Source organism: Carassius auratus, chromosome 48 (assembly GCF_003368295.1).
Source record: "Carassius auratus strain Wakin chromosome 48, ASM336829v1, whole genome shotgun sequence".
Taxonomy (NCBI): Eukaryota; Metazoa; Chordata; class Actinopteri; order Cypriniformes; family Cyprinidae; genus Carassius; species Carassius auratus.
Genome location: NC_039290.1, coordinates 6,478,144 through 6,498,504, shown reverse-complemented (window position 1 = coordinate 6,498,504; position 20,361 = coordinate 6,478,144). Strand labels below are relative to the sequence as shown.

Genomic DNA, 20,361 nt, shown 5'->3' with positions numbered 1-20,361 from the left:
CAATGAATTGCAAAAAAATATAAATAAATAAATAATTTTGAGTAAGATGGGCATTTAAAATAATTTCATATGAGCCGTTATGTATAACAATGGATTTTTAGTGAAATTGAATTTTATTCTCAATGCGATAAAGCCTCTCGGATTACGACTGTAACCCTTGTTTCCCAAGAAGGGGAACGAGAACTGCGTCGAAGCTGCGAACAGGCACACTTAGGACGAGAGCACAAGGGTGCCAGGTGTCGATGGAATGTCCAGGCTGTAGAATCTAATAAAAGTGTGAGGGGTGGCCCATCCTGCTGCATTGCAGACCTCCTGGATGGGGGCCCCTGAGAGGAGGGCTCTAGAGGACGCCATGCCTCTGGTAGAATGAGCCCTCACGGCCAGAGGTGAAGGCAAATTGCGCACCTGGTAGGCCATAGATATAGCTTGGACAATCCAGTTGCTAATGGTCTGTTTGGAAGCAGGAGGCCCCTTCTTGGGCGACCCGAAACAGACTAACAACTGGTCTGACTTACGCCATAAGGAGGACCTCTGGATATATATTTTTTGAGATCTGACAGGGCAGAGCAGGTGAAGTCTCTCCTCATCTGCCGTGAGGTGGAGTATGAAAAGCCTGCAGAACCGTTCCCAAGTGGGAACCCTGGTACGAGCCGCCGGTCTCATCCTCCAAGCCCCACGGAGGAAACATACGACCAACGGCTGTCTCCCCAGAGGCCCATCACACAGAGTAGCATGGAAAGCTGAAATGGCAGCCACATGCACCTTGAGAGTGGACGGGGTAAGACCAAATGAGAAGCGATCGTGGAGGAACTCCAGCACTGAAGCCACTGGGCAGTTAACTGGGTCCACCTCACGCTCTCTGCACTAAACGGTGAAAACATTCCAAAACATTTTTTTTTCTGCTGTAAAGTTGGGCATTTTAACATGTGGAGTCTATGAGATTGACTCCCTTTTGCAGCCAGCCTCGGCCAGTCGATGAATTGCAATTTTAGTCACTTCCTTGTTGGTTTCAAGAGAGGGAGCGGGAGGTTGCCGCTCGATCAGGACACATTAATATATAAAGGGTCCTCAAGTCTCCTTATGTTAACATCAGAATCTTTCACACAAAACACAGTTAACCATAATAACCCTGCTTATTGCTACTTGCACATTTTCAAGCTCATATTCAATGAATCAGATTTGTACCAAATATGAATATGCACAAGCGTGAATGATATTTCAGAGGCAAACATTTTCGCTTAATGACTTGCATTTCAGTCTCTTCATCACACAAATCTGTCATATGATTTCAGAAGACGTAAGATGTTGCACTTGGCTAACAAACAAAACTACATTCATTATGCTTATATGGTGCATTTAGTCCTCTTGAGAGACTGACAGATCTATGCAAACTTTCACTTTATGGAAAAGAGCACTGTAAACATTTCAGTGGCTTGGTTAATTACTAAAGAAATGCACATACATCTGTGAATCCACATTTACCAAAGTTCACTGTACACTATTTATTGAACATCATATGACAGTCAGTTTGACAAGAGATCATACAACACATTAGAAATGATCTGGATCTTCCAGCTGTGGTTTTTAAAGTAGGATTGAATTCAACATTCACATAGACAGATTCAGATTACCATAAACTATCTGGTCCAAAAGGCTTATTAGATCTCCAATGATATTTACATCTGTACATGAGAACGCAAACAGCATACAGGACAAAAAAAAAAAAAAAAAACTATATGAAACAGGATCACATTCAGTTCAGAAGTTCACGGTCTCAAAGTTTCAATTGCATAGGTCCAAAAAAACTAAAAGGGTTAAAGAAGTGAAGCAGTTCAAGAGGCCTAAACCAAGCTATAAGCAATCCTGACTAGTAAAGAAAGAAAAACCAGTCTAAAAACGGATAGAAATAAGCCATGCGCAAATCATCTTTATGCATTGACGTGTGTGTGGTTGCAGTGACCTAGTAAAAAAACAGCCTTTTATCGTACCGTTGAGTTTCCTCGCTGTCAAAATCTGTGCGAGAGAGTCGCCTTATTAATACACAAGCGTCAATATGAATTCGTCAGCATCTGTACATATTTCATGAGACCTATTTTTCAAACAATGGCGCTTGTAGGGCTGAAATCAATATTTCAGAAATGAGATGTTTCATAGCTTTGGCTTGTCATGGCGACCTGAATTATTAAGTGAAGTGTAACGGGGAAACGTTGAAAGAGACGACTAAGACACGTGCTGCTAATATGCGTGTGTGGAACAAGACAGGCCCTTTTGTGGTGGATTCCCCACCTAATATGCCATATTTAATGCAAAATCAAATCATCACTTACATATTACAGGCTGTGCAAACTGAAACATTTCTGTCATTTACCGAATTGAAAAAATACTGACAGATAATTCAGATACTTTTTCATGATTTCTTACATTTTGTAATCACTAATGCCTCAATAAATTATTTTAATAGTAATCAGAAGTGAAGAAAATAAGATTTCAAATGCTGTCATTGGGGAGAGACAAGCTTTCAAGTGTAATATAAACATATAAAAATATTGTTTTTATGTATTATTTTAAATTCAAATTATAAATTAACATTAAAATATATAAATAATACAAAAAATTACACTGGTGAAATAATTTGATATATAATCAGATACTGCTGATTAGATTGTGAGAAAGTTATGTCTGTTTTTTCACATCTTGAGACCATAATAACGGATTATCTCATCACCAAAAAATTATCAATGTATGTTAATGCTGGTTATCACAATGAAAATCTGAGATTGAAATCTGGAAATATGAGAAAGATTTAGATGTTTGTATTTTACTATGTTAACACTGTGTGTGTGGCTGGACGTCAAATGAAGGTGAGTGCTGCAACTTACATAAGACTCTCTGTTCCTCTAAAACACAGACGTACTGGTTTTTGGCAGGTCCATATAAAACTCTATTTGTCCAGATTGTGCTCATTGGCTCCTTTCAGCACTTATTGCTATTGAAAGCTCACGGCGTGACATCACATCCTTCCCCTTTACTTCCATTTCCTCTTTAGTGTATTGCTTCCAATTCTTCTGTGTTTTCCTCTTCGGCCCGCCGTGTCTCGTTCAAATCAGTTTTTTCATCCTTTTTCCGAATTTCTGACTCACTGTTGTTTTCTGTCTTGTTCATTTCCTCCTCCTGATGTTCTTCTTTTAAATGCTCACGCTGATGTTTTTCATTAACCTCTTTTTCTTTCGCTCGTTCCCTGAAAATATCAAGCAACCTGTCAAACTTGGGTCCCCACTCCTCAAATCTGTGTTTCTGTCCCTCTGTATCTTTTTCAGCCTCGCTTTCGAGCGAGCTGAGAGACGTGGCCTGGGAGCCGTCCCCCTCCAATCCGTACGTCTGCAGCGAGTCGTATGGTGGCTGCATGGGGTCAAAGGTCACCAGGGCTAGACGGTGTTGCAGGAAATCGCCCATACGGTTTGTCAACGAATCTGCACCTGCCTTTTCTGAGTTCGCATGGCCAACTTTCCCATTCCCCAAGCCCAACCCCCTTTCACCCAGCCCCGCCCCTCCTGGAAGGGGCCTCACTAGGTGTGGCACATAATTCTGCCCACCCACTCCATACAAGCCCATTAGTCCGGCAGCTTCTGGGTAAAGAAGTGTCGTCCCAGTCAAAGGTATCCCTCTGCCGCCTCTTAGCAATGTACCTTCCATCGTTCTGAACGGCATCTCCGTCGTACCCAGGCTAGATGTGCTCTGACTGGTGCTGATGAGCGCAATGTCCCCATTCTTATCCAAAGCCGAAGCGGGGACGGAGTCATCTGTGGTGATGGTGGAAATGGAGGCACGTGTGGTCAAGCAGTGAGGGGATGGCTCCGGTTTATGGCTCACAGAAGTGCTGGAGGCCTCTGAGCAGGAACCGCTCTGACTGGAGTCCTTCACGAACAGAACCTGATCCGAATGCACAGACTGAGAAAAAAAAAAAAAACAGTGAGGAACATGGTCAGGCTGTTTAATAGCTCACTATTTATGTACTACATATTTATGCACTAGCTTTCAAAAGTTTTAATGTTTTTCAGTCAAGTCTCTTCTGCTATTATTTGATCAAAATACAGTAAAAACAGTTATATTGTGAAATATTATCTTCTTTTTTTATATATTTTATAATGTAATTTATTTCTGTGATGCAAAGCAGAATTTTCAGCATCATTACTCCAGTCTTAAGTGTCACATGATCCTTCAGAAATCATTCTGATTTTCTGATCTGCTACTCAAGAAACATCTCTGATTATTATCAGTGACAAAAACAGTTGTGCAGTGTCATACTGACCCCAAACTTTTAAATAGTAGAGCAAATCTCTGGGATCTCAAATTTAAAGAGCAAAGATTTTTAATATAACATGAAGATTTAAACATTCTATGATAAGAGAGTGCATTTTTTCCTATTAATTTCCTCCACAAGCATAAAAAAAAAAAAAAAAAAATTAAATAAAGTTTAAAGCAAAGAAAATACTTTAAATCAATATTACTTATACTAAGAAGCACTGTGCACCATGTAATCAAATATATATAAAATGAGTATAATTTTTAGTTTCGTAATTTTTGATATAACTGTAAATCAATATATTTTATGGTTATTGCAAAATATAAGAAGTTTGAGATTATAAGAGACCGACTCACTATTGGCCACTAATTGAGCTCATTTGCTTTGATTTTCATTGACATATTTAGCAACATCCACTTTTGTGATTGGTGGATCTTTTATTTTTAATTTTTATTAAGTTGATATCACACCAATTTGTGGCTTTAAAGGAATCACATCTCATCACTTAAGAAATGTTTAGAAATTATAATTAAAGAAACAATTTGTTTATAAAGACAATAGATTGAATTTATACTCCTTGAATCCTGCTGTTCTGCTCTATAGGATTGTAATGTGATAAATATTAGTGGGAAGAAGTTTACCTGATCCTGGCTGAGCGTGTGGCTCTCAGAGATGACCTCACTTCCTGTCTCACTCTCTTTTGGAATGCTGCTGGTGGATCCGTCTGCTCTTTTCTGTTCTAATCCATCCCTGTTCTTGCCGATAAATACTGAACCGGATTCTAAAGGGCCGCCAACCTGGCCTTGGCTGCCAGGAAGAACGTAGGCCAGTTTGGCGAGGTCCAGCCTGGAGCTGAACGGGCCGAGTCTGTTTCTCGAAGCTGGAAGTGTCTGGATACTGTAGCAGTATCGTCCGTAGAGAGGTGCAGAGACGGGACGGCGCGGGTCCAAACCCAAACTCTGACTCCAACTGAAGGTTCTGATGCTGTCCAAGTTATCCTGAGAATAACTGTTATAATAACATAGAAATTAGGAAATAAAAATTTATAAATTTGTTTAATTAACTATTGAAGCCTTAAAATCATGCTTTTGTTAATTTTGATTATTACATAAGTCAAAAATATTGCATAAATTAAAAATGACGAGATAAAATCAACTTAACTCATAATTATTACTTTTTTATGAATAATTAATTTTTATATTTTGCTCAGAAATTATTATATATATAAAACAAAATTTCGACTTGGTATCTCATAACTTCTCAAAATTGTGACTTACTGTCTTAATATTTTTGACTTATAACTGTTTGTCATGATGTTCACTTATATCTCTTAATTATGACTTTGTGCTGATTTGGTGCTTAAGAAACTTTTATTATCAATATCGAAAACAACTGTGCTGCTTAATGTTTTTGTGGAAATTGTTATCTCTTAATTATTATCTCAAACATTAAACTTTTGTCCTCAATTATTACTTAAGCATTTTCATTTTATAATTATTACTTAGTGTCATAAACGTTTTAATCTCAAATTATGCATCTTACAATTTTGACTATCTCATAATATCTTTTGACTTTTTATCATAAATTTTACTTTTTAATGCTATTATAACATTCAATGCATTATTTTATTTTTTCGTGGCAGAAATTAGCTTCCATAGTTATGCTTTACGACATAGTTATGAGATGATGCAAATATTGCATAAAGCTTCTGTTCATCTACACAGATGAAGCATTTCATTGGGAAACAACATTCCTTGCAACTTTTGCACCAATACCAGATAAACCAGATACTTCTAAGTTACCATAAACATTTTTAATTAAAAGATTTGCGGTAGTCCCTGTCAGTTGAGTCTTTAAAAATAGTCTTAAGAGTTAAGTATTTCACCAACTTGCCCAGGAGTATTACAATGACATCAAATAGCAATATGATGGATAGAGGACTAGAACACAGAGTGGGTTTGAACAGCATAAATATTAACTAGATGAACTCTGCACTGAAACATCTGTCAGATTTGCATTGTGAAGGCTCATTAAACCGCACACACTTCTGAGTACAGAGCCCTCATTAATCAGATATACATTTAACATCATTTAACATGACTGAGTGCATTTAGAGCAACCAGAGATTCGATAGAAAGATACACATGTTTGTGTTTGTGGTGAGTGTCAGCTTATATTCAAGCTGAATGATTCACATGGACTATTGATCTAATATGGATTTTCTAAGCCAAATGTCAAGAAATGACATGAAGTGATTTGAAAGATCAAATAGTGGCAGCAATAAATCTGGGAGATTCAAGTGATGAAATGAGATGTATATTTATGTGAACATTAAAGTCATTGTAAACACACACACACGCACAAACACACTCACATATTCTTGCTGTCCCGAAGCCGCGGTGCTCTTTGCATGCTTTGGGGGGCACTCTTCAGGGTCGCTATATCGAAAGCGACCGTATCTGCTTCGCCCCCTCCCTCATCATCATACGTGATGATGTTCTCCCTGATCTCATCATCCTCCACTGGAGACTGTGTGTCCCGTTTCTGCCTCCGCAACAATAATGAGAGCGCTGCCACTACTATCGGGCAGAAGAGAACGAGAGAAAAATGACAGGAAGTTATTGCCATATTTCATGAATAAGGTACAAAATAGACAAATTCTTGATTTACACTAAATAATCAATGAAAAGAGGTGCTTGACCTTCAGAAATTATCCCGGCATTTGATGTGTTTAAAACTCCTTTTCTTGCTAGGCTGATTTTATATTAAGTGAAGTGAAGTTTCATTTTTGATCTGCATTATCCCATCCAAGTGCAAACACAAACACAGCAGTGAGTATAGTAAACAAACACTATGTATAGAAGTTAATTAGTTTTCACAAATATATATATATATATATATATATATATATATATATATATATATATATATATATATATATATATATATATATATTAGTGCTGTCAAAATTAGCGCGTTAACGCATTCGATTAATTTGAAATATTTAACGCGTTAAAAAAAAATAACGCAATTAACGCGGTTGCAGTTTTTTTTTATTTCCAGTTGTGGCCTATGTGTGTTCAACGTGCAAAGAAATATGGATAAGACCAAGGAAGGACTTTTAGACGGAAAGTTTCAGTATAGAACTCTGCCGGATTACTCTTCAGTCTGCCACAAGAAACATTGCTCTTCATTTAGTCTGCCACAAGAAACAGCAACATTAAAATCATGAACTCAAATGTCATTGTTTAAAAAAAACAAAAACAATGACTGTAACAGTGCGTAAATCAGACCTTTCTGTAACGCTAACGTTAATAAGCTTAAACGAAAATAAAGAAATAATTGTGTAGCGGAGTATTTTTTGTACACAGTGCCGCGAACTGTCAATCACTCCTGTACGCGTGCATCACTGTCCTCCTCAGCTGCAGCAACTTGCGCTCTCTCTCTTCATCAAGCTTTAAAACAAAAAGGGGACAAAAAGATCATATTGTCTTTGTGCATAGGCTATAGATTAATTAGATAAATGAATATCTAAATTTGTGCCTTGCCGTCTACGGTATTTTTTTAGAACTTAGAAAAAAGATGCTGCAGCCAATGAGCAGCCAGCGGGGGCTGCAGGACGACTTTAGTATAACTCACAACGAGTTTCACACACCTTCTCCGGCCACGTTGAGTTGTTGACACTTAACAGTGGGAAAAGCGACACATGCACTATTCACTTGTATAACTTAAGGGTGAATGGGTAATGTAGTTTCTGCTCTGGGTGGGATGAATTAGGAAGCTTGCATTGTGAAGATTAAAAGATTAAAACCTCTATTAAAACAGGTGTCCAAATGAGCGTACCGGTACGCTACAAGCACGTTCTGGGCGCACGGAGAGGTGGCTGTACGCTCAAGATCTATATTTGGAAGTGGCGGTACCGGTGCGTACCGGCCCACTTAAAGCACTGGCAATGACTATACTTTGGAATTTTTTTGCAGTCCACTTAGAATTCAACATGGAAATCATTTTAGTTTTTTATTGGCATTGATTGTTTTGAAATTCAAATGCTACTTACATGCCTGTGTTTTTATTTCTGTAATAAATATGGCTTTCAAGCCAACAGTTAATTTGGAGGATATTGATGGTTTATTGCAGGTATGTTGTTTACATGAGAAAATCTGTGTTACAAGTTAAACAAAAATTCCAATAAACAATCATATTTTGAATTTAAATAGTTTCTTTGTCTTGAGTTTACATTAATTATTTACATTTTACATTTACATATCCAAAAAGTTTCAGTCTTTTATTTGCGATTAATCGCGATTAATCGCGATTAATTTTAAAAAATTGTGCGATTAATTAGTTAATTTTTTTTAATCGATTGACAGCACTAATATATATATATATATATATATATATATATATATATATATATATATATATATATATATATATATATATATATATGTGATTTTTTTTGATGACTCCCCTCATTCCCTGTGGATTTGCTTGAGCTAGAAAGAACTACTGAACATAAATAAAATGTGCAAAAGGATTTCGAAAAAATACCCTTAGAAAGTGCTACTGCATTACTGCTCAAATGACTCGCGAACCAGCTCCGAACTCCCGAACTGACTCAAATGAATCACGCTCCGAACTCCCAAACTGAGTCAAATGATTCGCGAACCCGCTTTGAACTCCCGACCTTACACAAATGATTCGCGAACCCGCTTTGAACTCCCGAACTTACTCAAATGATTCGCGAACCCGCTCCGAACTCCCGAACTGATTCAAATGATTCGTGATCACCAAATTGACTCAAATGATTCGCGAATCCGCTTTGAACTCCCGAACTGACTCCAATGATTTGCAAACCCGCTCCGAACTCCCAAACTGACTCAAATGATTCGTGAACCCGAACTCTCGAATTGATTCAAATGATCCGCGAAGCCGCTCCGAACTCCCAAACTTACGCAAATGATTTGCGATCCCTAAATTGACTCAATGATTCGCGAACCCGCTCCGAACTCCCGAACTGACTCAAATGATTCGCGATCCCGCTCCAAACTCCCAAAATGACTCAAATGATTTGCGAGCCCGCTCCGAACTCTCGAATTGATTCAAATGATTCGCGATCTCCAAACTGACTCAAATGATTCACGAACCCGCTCCGAACTCTCGAATTGATTCAAATGATTCGCGATCTCCAAAATGACTCAAATGATCCTCGATCCCGCATCGAACTCCTGAACTGATTCAAATGATTTGCGATCTCCAAACTGACTCAAATGATTCACAAACCCGCTATGAACTCCCGAACTGACTCAAATGATTCGCGAACCCGCTCCGAACTCCCGAACTGGTTCAAATGATTCACGCTCCATTCCCTAAACTAGGAAGAATTAGGAAGCATGCATTGTGATGGGTGCTCTGAAAAGCGGCAGCGCACGCAAAGGATTAAAACTTCTATTTAAACAGATGTCCAAATGAACGTGCCAGTAAGCTAAAAGCAAGTTTTTGGCACATGGAGAGGTGGCGGTACACTCAAGAGCTATATTTGGAAGTGGTAGTACTGAGATACTGGTGGTACCGGCCCACTTAAAGCATATATAGGAATAATAAAAAAAAAGTTCTAAACATCGCAATATGGCAACAATATACTGCAAGGAAAATGGTCCAAAATCTAGTTTCTTAAAAAAGATTCCAAATTATCTGTAATTTGGAACTGAAACTTCAATATAGTGGATAAGTATTAAAGTTTATTCAATGGTGTTACTAAAAGCTTTTTTTAATGTTCATTTTTATTTAAGAAAATACAAATGATAGCTGTGTGGTTTTTGCAGAAATACAATTATGTCATGGTAAACATTTCCAAGAAAATGTAAAAATATAATATAATAATATCTACAAAATTCCCAGTGAGAAAATGGTGCACTAGTACACTTCCAATTTCAGACAATTTTTTAATTATAATACAATGTTGCCATATTTTCATAATTTTCTGTAAAGTCATGTTAAATAAAGTTAGTCGGTTAACAACAAATAATATTGGATGCAGAAAGGCAGTTTGTGGAGGTTTTTTTTTTTTTTTTTTTTGGTTGGAGAGGGGGGTTAAAGGTTATGTGGCTTTAAATCAGTATACATTTGTTTACTTTAAAACTGCCCTTTTATTTCCGTAAATCCTTTTTTTGCATGTGAAAAATTGTTGGAAATTATATGTTGCCATAAGGCTACACATTAACACACCAAATTGTTTTTGTAGAAAATGCCTATTCCACCTCTCACTTACTGCACTAGCAGCCTTATTTAGTAAAGTTTGAGTGTTCAGTGTCATTTGGGGAACCTTGAGGGTGGGAAAAGTTTGCTCCGCAATCTCAAAATTCCATACAATGCCCTCAGCACTCATCAAATGCTGTTTATTATTATGACCTTAAATGCAGAAATGAAACCCAAACACGTTCATTAGCAAACTCAACTGACAAACGGAGGAGAAACATCGAAGCAGGTTGGTGGAAAGGTTGAACGACTCACAAAAACACACACAGTACAGATCAAAAGTTTGGAGACACCTTCTCATTCAAAGAGTTTTCTTTATTTTCATGACTATGAAAATTGTAGAGTCACACTGAAGGCATCAAGGGCTATTTGAGCAAGAAGGAGAGTGATGGGGTGCTGCGCCAGATGACCTGGCCTCCACAGTCACCGGACCTGAACCCAATCCAGATGGTTTAGGGGTGAGCTGGACCGCAGACCGAAGGCAAAAGGGCCAACAAGTGCTAAGCATCTCTCGGGGAACTCCTTCAAGACTGTTGGACCATTTCAGGTGACTACCTCTTGAAGCTCATCAAGAGAATGCCAAGAGTGTGCAAAGCACTAATCAAAGCAAAAGGTGACTACTTTGAAGAACCTACAATATGACATATTTTCAGTTGTTTGACACTTTTTTGTTATGTATATAATTCCATATATAATTCCACATGTGTTAATTCATAGTTTTGATGCGTTCAGTGTGAATCTACAATTTTCATAGTCATGAAAATAAAGAAAACTCTTTGAATGAGAAGGTGTGTCCAAACTTCTGGTCTGTACTGTACATATATGGAAGAAAAGCTGCAATTTCAAGACAAGCCAGGAGGCAATGCTGGATGAAGACAGGGAGTGATGGACAGATGTAGCAGCAACACATCCTTAAATCAGACGGGTACAAAGATGGCACTTAACCTGACGACATGAACTGAAAACCAGAACTGACCCAGAAGAGTCGACACACAGGCCAGGATGGCCAGCATAGCGGCCGAGCTGACGCCCAGCAGCAGGGAGTTTGACGGTAAAGGCAAACACGCCACCTGTCTCTCCCAGTCCGGCACAGACGCTTTATCCTTCTCGTCCGTTTGTTGTTTTCGTTCTTCTACCCACATGCCCCCGTTTTGGCACGGACATACCGTAACGGTAACCGTTCCTGTACTGCTGAGGTCTGACGCACCGTCACGAAGCATTATGGGTATTTTTAGAGTAGGTAAAGAGGAAAATCGAGGAAAAGCCTTCAGGGATGACAAGAGCACCAAACTTGCCGTGTGGTCTGAAAGCAAAAGAAATTAAAAACAAACAGTCATTAGACATTTGACACATTGAACAAAAATATTATGTTCTCTCTCTCTCTCTCTCTCTCTCTCTCTCTCTCTCTCTCTCTCTATATATATATATATATATATATATAATTTATTTGTATGCATACTATATACACATTTTTATAATTCAAAAGATTATTTTTTCTAAAATATATTTTATATTCCTAGTAACCAGATCATTTAATAAACAAAAAAATACAATAAATATTATTTATATTGAATAACAGTAATATATAGAGAAATGTTATATTAAAAATGTAAATTATTATTTATTTATATATATATATATATATATATATATATATATATATATATATATATATATATATATATATATTTCTCATTACATTTTTATATTATTTACAATACAGATGTTTTCCTCACTCAAGCCTTTCTAATGTCTCTGTCTGTGTTCCACTGCAGAAAAATAACAGCTTACGGGTTTAGCCAGACATGAATGATGAATACATTTTAATTTTGGGGTGAGCCATTCCTTAAAGCAAATTAGAAATCAGCAGATTGAAGCGGCGAACAGGACAAATGAGCGAAATGAAAGAACGGATTGCCGGAGCACAGAGAAGGGAGTTTGCCGTGTTCACTGGAGTAGAATGTGACAAAAAAAGATGAATGGATGAATGTAATGAGGGTGGATATATGTCTGGACAGAGACTGGGAGGGAGATTAGGAAAACTGATGGGAAGAAAAGACAGATGGATGACAAGAGAAGCGAGCACACCTCCCCGCTCTCTAATGGAGAAGTTGAGCGAGCTGCTGGACTCTGCAGGAATACTGAAGTGGATGGGAGAGTTGTGGCTGCTTTGGTCTTTATCCATCGCTCGAATCACCTGCACCACCTGAAATGCAAATGGAGAAAGACTGATACAGTGATTTGCACAAATAAGTCTGTTTTTGCCACTGAACAGCTAAAGGATTAGCAGTCTAACATGCCACGTCATGTTTGGGTTGACTTACTGTGCACTGCGTCAATAAATATATCAATAGCTTATAGAAATGTGCTTTTCTGAAATGCATTTGGTAAACAAACAGGTTCACTTTTCCCAAAGATATGCAGAAAGTATTATAATTGATCGGTCAGCTGATCACTATTGTAAAATAAACCCTGACAGGGTGATCAGTGTCAGAACCTGTTCCTGTGTTGTGTTTTCCTCCCCAATGTGCTCCATGTTATGTTTATACCCGTCTTCCTGTTCCTGCCCTGATTGTGTTTATTTGGTTCCAGCTGTGTCCCATTGATTTCCTTGTTTCATTCTGATTATATAAACCCCGTGTTTCTGAATTTCCCTTGTCCGGAATTGTTCGTCTCTCCCCAGTGCTATGTGTGCGCTTTCCTGGTGTTCTGTTCATTAAAGTTCTCTTATTATTGGAGTCTCGTATGTCTCCTACGTCTCCGCGTCTTCTCACTCCAGCACAGTAGGCACGCATGACAATCAGAAATAGGTGTTGGATTTTATTTAGCAAAAATGTCCAGCTGACTGCACATAATTCTACTTATATGGGTACTTGCCATAATGCCATAAATATTCAAAAGACATGCAATCATGATGTGACAGTAAATGATTTTAATATGCAACAGCTATTGTAGGAAATCAGCGATTAATTATGCAATGATACTTTATTTATCTGAATTAAGCAACTCAAATTTGTTTATTCCAGAAGAAATATTTATTCCACTGGTGTCTTTTATTAAATTGCATTTGCCAATATGACAAGAGATGACATGCATGAGTTATTTTACTGTGGTTAAGAGGAGTTGTTAAACATACAAACTAAAGATAAAACACACCAGTGTGCAAAAATATTATTATTATTAATAATGTTTTCAAATACTCGAGGTATACTTCTGAATATTTTAATCATTTTTTTCTTTTTCTTTTATATTTAATATTGAATTTTTATATTTTATTTTTCCATTTATATTTTGTATTTTATTTTAATATTTTAATGCTGCTATTGACCAGTCAGAATCAATCATCACAATATATATATATATATATAAGACATTTAGTCTTTATCTTTATATATATATATATATTTAATGTTATTTATTTTTACATATTTTATTAAAAATGTTCAGTTTGGTTGTCTTTCACGGTCTTCCACTGTGGATGCTTCTTGGCCACAATAATCTTTTAATGCAGACCATGCTGCGTCATTTACAGACTCATTCCATTGCAGCCTTCAAGGGGTCAAAGATCACTGACCTGTCCGACAGCGCTGGAGTCACACACAGCCGTGTTGTATTGTCGGTCCAGCTCGGGGGCATTGTCATTGATGTCCAGTGTCTCTATGGCAACCGCTACCCTGGTGACTTGGTTGGGGCTGTCTAAGAAACAGAAAAGAAAAGCATGATGGGATATACATATATATATATATGTATGTATGTATGTATGTATAAAGTATATGTATAAAGCAAAGTAAGTTAGAAATCAAAAGTTTTTAAGCTGCAAGTAGGTCAGCTAAATCTTACTGACCATGAAACAGAAGTTAACTCCAATCTGTTCTGTTACTGTTCTATATACGCTCTTTGCTCTTTAGGGACATAATGTTGTATCCTGACCAGAAGTGGCCTGAACGTCATCTGATGTTCTGAATATGACATTACATAAAGCCATAACAGAGGCACACTTATCACACTCGAGCGTGTATCTAATAGGAAAGTAATTACCAAATATGAGCTGAACAAATCCACTAAAGACTCCGAGTCACTTCTGGGGATGCAAGATAGTGTTTTATGAGGGCCAACAGGAAGCACAAACGGGTGACCTTGAGCTCGGGTGGACCAGACTCAAAAGCAATTCGAGTTTTCATTCTATTGCTCTTCCATTTCTGTATGTACGTGTCTCTGCCATGAGTTTTCATGTCCACGGCCACCACAGAAGTAATAGCTTTCCTGTGGGCTGATTACACGCTGCTACCTGTGTGAAATTGTCAGATGCTCAGACGTGATGTGATGTCTCTTTAAGAGCGGCGGTGCAGAGGAGTTCTGGTACCTCTCTGTGTGGCGATGACAGTAATGTTATGCCATTGCTCCTGTTCCCGATCCAATTCCACGGCAGTGGTGATGAGGCCATTGTCAGAGGCGATACGGAACAGCGCCTCGGGGTCCGACTCGGGATCAATTGAGTACCTGAGAAGAAATGGACAGGGATAAAAGGAGGAGGGCAGACAGATTAGAAGATATAAAGCAGCCAGTCCATCAATAACCCAGTTAAGCAAGTGAAACAGAACAGGTTTCGTGAAAACATCCCACATGCTAGCTGTGGCAGACAGAGACATGATGCAATATGAGTTTTTTTAACTAATAATGTAAAAACTGTATGTGCTGTATCTGTAAAACTCACAAAAACATGTCACGAGCATATCCTGGTAAAATATCACCCCGAAATCAAAGGAATCTGTGTGTGTGTGTGTGTGTGTGTCGGTCTACACTGCTGTTCAAAAGTTTGGGATAAGTAAGATTTTTTAAAGAGGTTTCTTATATTATCTCAAGCTTTTATTACTGCCTTGCTATTAATAATTTATAAAATTAATAAATACTGATATGATTCTTTGTTTAGATCTGGTTTTAAATTAATATATATATATTTTAATCATTAATATTCATATTTTTGAAGTTTAAAATTAAAAGTGGGTAACATGGGTAAATAAAATTCATTTGAAAAACAGCACAAATAAATCGGTAGAAAGTTTCCAAAATCGAAGTTTCAGTTTTAATGTGGCCTTCAAAAGCCCCTGGCACATAAAAGTAACCTTAGTTAATGAAAAACGCTAAATTTGAATTAAAAAGATTGGAAACAGATCCGAGCAACAGCATTGAGAATTATGCATATGCAAAATTCATTATGCAAGATTCATTTTCTGTATGCAAAATACTTTTGCATTGATTTGGGGTGACCAATGTGCAGAACCTGATTTTACCAAGTGAGACATGTTCCTGGGACAACATCTTTGTTGTCCCTGGAACAACATTGTGATTAACCAATCAGATTTGAAAAACCAGTTTATAGATTTTGTGAAGTTTACGCTTAAAATCACTGTTTGGTGCTTGTACACCAGTGTCATTTATCTATCATTTCCTCTGATTTTAGGGATTACTCATGGTTAGGGTTAGGTTTAGGTGTAGGGATATGGTCAAGAATATATTTTTGGAGTAAACTGTTGTTCCAGGGTCAACAAAATATGTTGACCTAGGAACACATCTAACTCAGCAAAATCAGGACGTGCGACCAATGTGTTCTTGTGGGATTCCCCCATTTACATGTATATGTGACTAAAAGCAAGTCATACTGAGTAATAAAGTAAAAAGGTGTTTACTTGATGTTGTTACTGAGGCCTGTATCCGGGTCCACAGCGGCCACTCTTCCCACCACACATGCTGGAGGACAGTTTTCCGACACATCCAGCCGGTACCGTGAACGGGAGAACTTCGGCGGCTCATCTGCATTCAGAACCGTGATACGCACCATTGCCCGGTCCTTAAACGGACCTCGTCTGAGGAATCGTGAGTCCACGTTTGGGTTTTGCACCTCCACTGCGAGAGTGTAGGTGCTTCGCCTCTCATAGTCCACAGCCTGGTGTTCCAAGATAAAAAACGCTCCCTCGTAAAACACTCATTTATTGAAACTCACATACACCATCATTCTTTTTACTGTGTTTTGGCACCAGGAAGGCACTCTGAAATATCTTTTCATTTCAGTGAGATGCTGAAACTCCCACTTTCACTCCTTTTTCATCTCTGCACCTCACTTACAAAAAAAGCAAAACCAATACAGAGAGTCAAAAAAAAAGCAATGTGTCTGGGTTTCAGTGCTTCATAACTTAAACTACTGCAGGGCTTGCTCTGCTGGTATTAAGATGGAAGGAAGTCATGGATGTGGTTATATTAACATCCATAACTGCTTCAGAACTGTATTAGAGGTTGTGGATGCACTTTTGACGCTGGACAAAATGAGATTGGAGAACCGTAGGTGTCCACAATCAAAGTGTCAGAAGATGCAAGTGATGTAAAATAACAGGACGACATTATGAGCCGGTCAAGAAAGTTAATGGGGTCTATTTTGATGTCATGTTGACTTTAAATGAGGCATTAATGGGAGTGACATGAGCACATGATGTGACCAACTGTATTTACATAACTTACAGAGAATTTAAAGCTGTAGAAGCCAACGCTTCTGGCTACTGAAGCTCAATTTCACATGTTGTTGCATTTCAAAATGTGTGCCTGCAATGCACTGGCCGAAAATTCACATCTGCATTTGCAGATTTGTGTAGTTTTTGGCTAAAGGAAAAGTGGAAAATAGTGCTGTAACATTTAAATAACAGTGGATGGATGGATGGATGGATAGATGGATTCTGATGTTGTGACAGGATTTGGGTCACACTGCTCTTTCAAGTATAACTAAAAGTATAAGTGGATTTGAGGAGAAAAATAAAATGCATCAAAAGTTTATAATACTGTACTGAAAGGTCAGCAGAACCGTGTGTAGTGGTGTGTGTGCATTAGAGCAATGGGCACGAGCAGTGCTGTGAGCCGCTAACACACATGCAATGCTCTGTCACTTGTGTTAATCTACATCTCCACACGCTTCCTCTCCCTTGTTACTCAGCTGCATTAGTCTCTTTGCGTTCTTCCGCTGTCTTTTCGTATTCACCCCCCCACCCATGTCTCTGACTCATCTTGTTTCTCACAACCTTCTCTTTCCTGTTTTCCTTTTTATCTGCGTCTCTCCTCGTTCTGTTTGTTCTGGCTGTCTTTAGCTTGCACATACACACCTGTCATTGAAGTAGTGCGCTCAGTGAATGGGTAAAGATCTCTCACTCACACACACACACACACACACACACACACACACACACACATATACATGTCTGTCTTTATAAGCACTTATCAGGGCAGAAAATAGCGTGTGATTCATTTTCCAGTTTGATTATTTTGAATCAGCTAAAAGGTGGAATCTCTTCTCTTCTCAATTAGTTACATGTGACTTACCATCACACAAAGTCCTTTTATATGAAATGCACATTTTCTGTCCCTGCAAAGTTTATATTTATACAAACAGCTGCCTTTGTGTGCTGTGATGAGGTCTCTCCGGGGGCCGCAGGTTCAATACTCTTTCTGCCGGCGCTAATATGGATGTTCGCTGGCAGACGTTTGTGCTGCAGATTACCTTCATTTACATTTGAACTCAGAGTCAATTTAACTAATTTGTGATTCATTCTGCTGTAACTTCTTTCTTTATTATTGCTTTGCTTTTAACTTTGCCCTCTCACAACCTAGAATACATGCAACATAAATACAACCAAATTCTTTCACTTTCTGAATGGAAATGAGTCATACTTTCCATTGCAAAAGTCATTTACCACAATGAGGCATTGTTGGTGATTGCCAGGGTGTTGGCATCCATCTAAAGCATTCAGAATGTTTTTTTTATTACGTTGTTACATGGTTACTAGGGTTGTTGTTTTCATTGCACTGGTTTGTGGTTTCCCAGGTGTAGCTATGTGGTTGCTACAGTGTTCTGAGTGTTTGCTAGGGCATTATTAGGTGGTTATTAGGGTGCTGTAAGAGTGTGTTCACATTTGTCATGTTTGGTTCAATTAAAACTAGTGGTGGGCCGTTATCGCCGTTAATCTATTTTCACAGTTGGCTTGCGAGCTGGGTCTATACTAAGCAAGCTATGATGACTTTCACCTTGATATTTTATATAACCGACTGGCTGAGGACAGCCTAAAAAGATGCTCAGGACAGTTGACGGACCACTGCTGTGCATCGTCACGAAAGCTTATCTTTTTCACGTGTTGTTAAGCCAATTATCGCTTGTCGATTTAAACATTAAAGCATCCAAACACAAGACGCGGAAAAGCTGAATGGAGTAGCTTGTTACTCGTGCACTGTGTTCGGTGCCGAGAGAGAGAGAGAGAGAGAGACGCATATCACAGACAGCGACACTGAACCGAGCTCTCTTCTGCAAAGAGAAAGGCGTCTCAAAACACTTGGACATCGAATTTGCTTATTTTTGCTCTTGTGCCGACAAATACATAAAAAATATTTTAAAATATCCACCTTGGAAATTATGCAAAAAAAAACTGTCAGTTATTTCTTAAGTGAAAGTAAACAGCTGAGGAAAAAAATTGGATGTGTATTATATTGGATTCGTTCATCGTCTCTTAAAGTGACCGCGCCTAATTTAGCTACTGGCTGCTGTAATGTAATGGTGCGATTTCTCTGTTAGTGCAGTTCGAGAAAGGGTGAATCCACACCCGTCTTGTTTGGTTCGACTGAATCAAACTCAAGTTCATTTCCTTTATTGGTGCGGATCTTTTGGGCAGGTTTGAATACAGCAATCGCACTCAGGTACGGACCAAACAACCGCACAGAGACCCAGCTGAAGTAGTGGTCTCGACCCGCTTCTAAATGAACTCTTGTACGCTGAAGAATTTCTGTTCAATTAATGAATGACCTTTAGCACATGTGTGGTTCACTTGCAAAAAGAGCAGTGTGAATGCGAACCACACCAAAAAAAAAAAGAAAACAACACATTGTATTTGGTCATACTTTTCTGGACCTTGACCGTGTATTTTACTTGGCAGTCTATGGGACAGTTACAAGCCTCCCGGTTTTCATCCAAAATATCTAAAATTGTGTTCCGAAGAGAAACAAGGCTTTTACGGGTTTGGCCATGGGGATAAGTCAGGGGTAGGCAAGTTTGGTCCTGGAGAGTTCAGCTCCAACCCTAAAAAAACCCTCACCTCCCTATAGACTTATTAATCCTGAAGACATTGATGAGCTTGTTCAGGTGTGTTTGATTAGGGTTAAAGCTGAACTCTGCAGGACTGCGGCTCTCTAGGACCGAACTTGCCTACCCCTGGGATAAGTGATTAATTACAAAATCTCCATTTTGGGGTGGAGTATCCCTTTAAGTCGATCACAGATTTTGTTTAGGATGTTCTGTGAGTTTCATTGCAAAATATACCTCATTCAACCTGACAAATCAGGTGGTGAACGTATCACAATGCCTGTGTGTACGCTCAGCGGACCAGGAGCAAATGTATTGTTTTCTTTTTTGGAACTGAACTACAAGAGTGAATACATCGTAAATGTTTCTGGGTGGTTGCCAAGGTGTTTGCTATGCAGTTGATTTTTGAGGGTTATTAACCCCTTACCAGTCACCCCCATTTTTTGGCATGGAGACATTGACATGTGGTTGCTGGAGTGTTTGCTAGGACATTTTTAGTGCACTATGTGTTTGCCTGGGTTTTTTGAATGGTTACCATCATCACTATACGGTTGTTAAGGGTAAACAAAAAAAAAAAGCTTGTTGCTATGCAGTTGCTAGTGTTTTGAGTGTTTAATGTTTTATGGTTATATATTTTTTTTTATCAATATATATATATATATATATATATATATATATATATATATATATA

The 20,361-nt window shown here is 38.3% G+C and overlaps 1 protein-coding gene across 1 annotated transcript in view; it reads right to left on the bottom strand.

Annotated features, from left to right (window-relative positions):
- Window positions 1-1,599: 1,599 nt before the first annotated feature.
- Window positions 1,600-20,361, bottom strand: part of LOC113065656 (cadherin-11-like) — a 69,183-nt gene continuing 50,421 nt past the window's right edge. The window contains exons 7-14 of the mRNA XM_026237099.1: window positions 16,249-16,505; window positions 14,925-15,061; window positions 14,136-14,257; window positions 12,650-12,767; window positions 11,538-11,864; window positions 6,678-6,882; window positions 4,945-5,311; window positions 1,600-3,948 (exon numbers count right to left, since the gene is read on the bottom strand). Of these exons, the coding sequence (XP_026092884.1) occupies window positions 3,043-3,948; window positions 4,945-5,311; window positions 6,678-6,882; window positions 11,538-11,864; window positions 12,650-12,767; window positions 14,136-14,257; window positions 14,925-15,061; window positions 16,249-16,505 (2,439 nt within the window). The 3' untranslated portion in view covers window positions 1,600-3,042. The remainder of the gene's footprint in view (window positions 3,949-4,944; window positions 5,312-6,677; window positions 6,883-11,537; window positions 11,865-12,649; window positions 12,768-14,135; window positions 14,258-14,924; window positions 15,062-16,248; window positions 16,506-20,361) is intronic.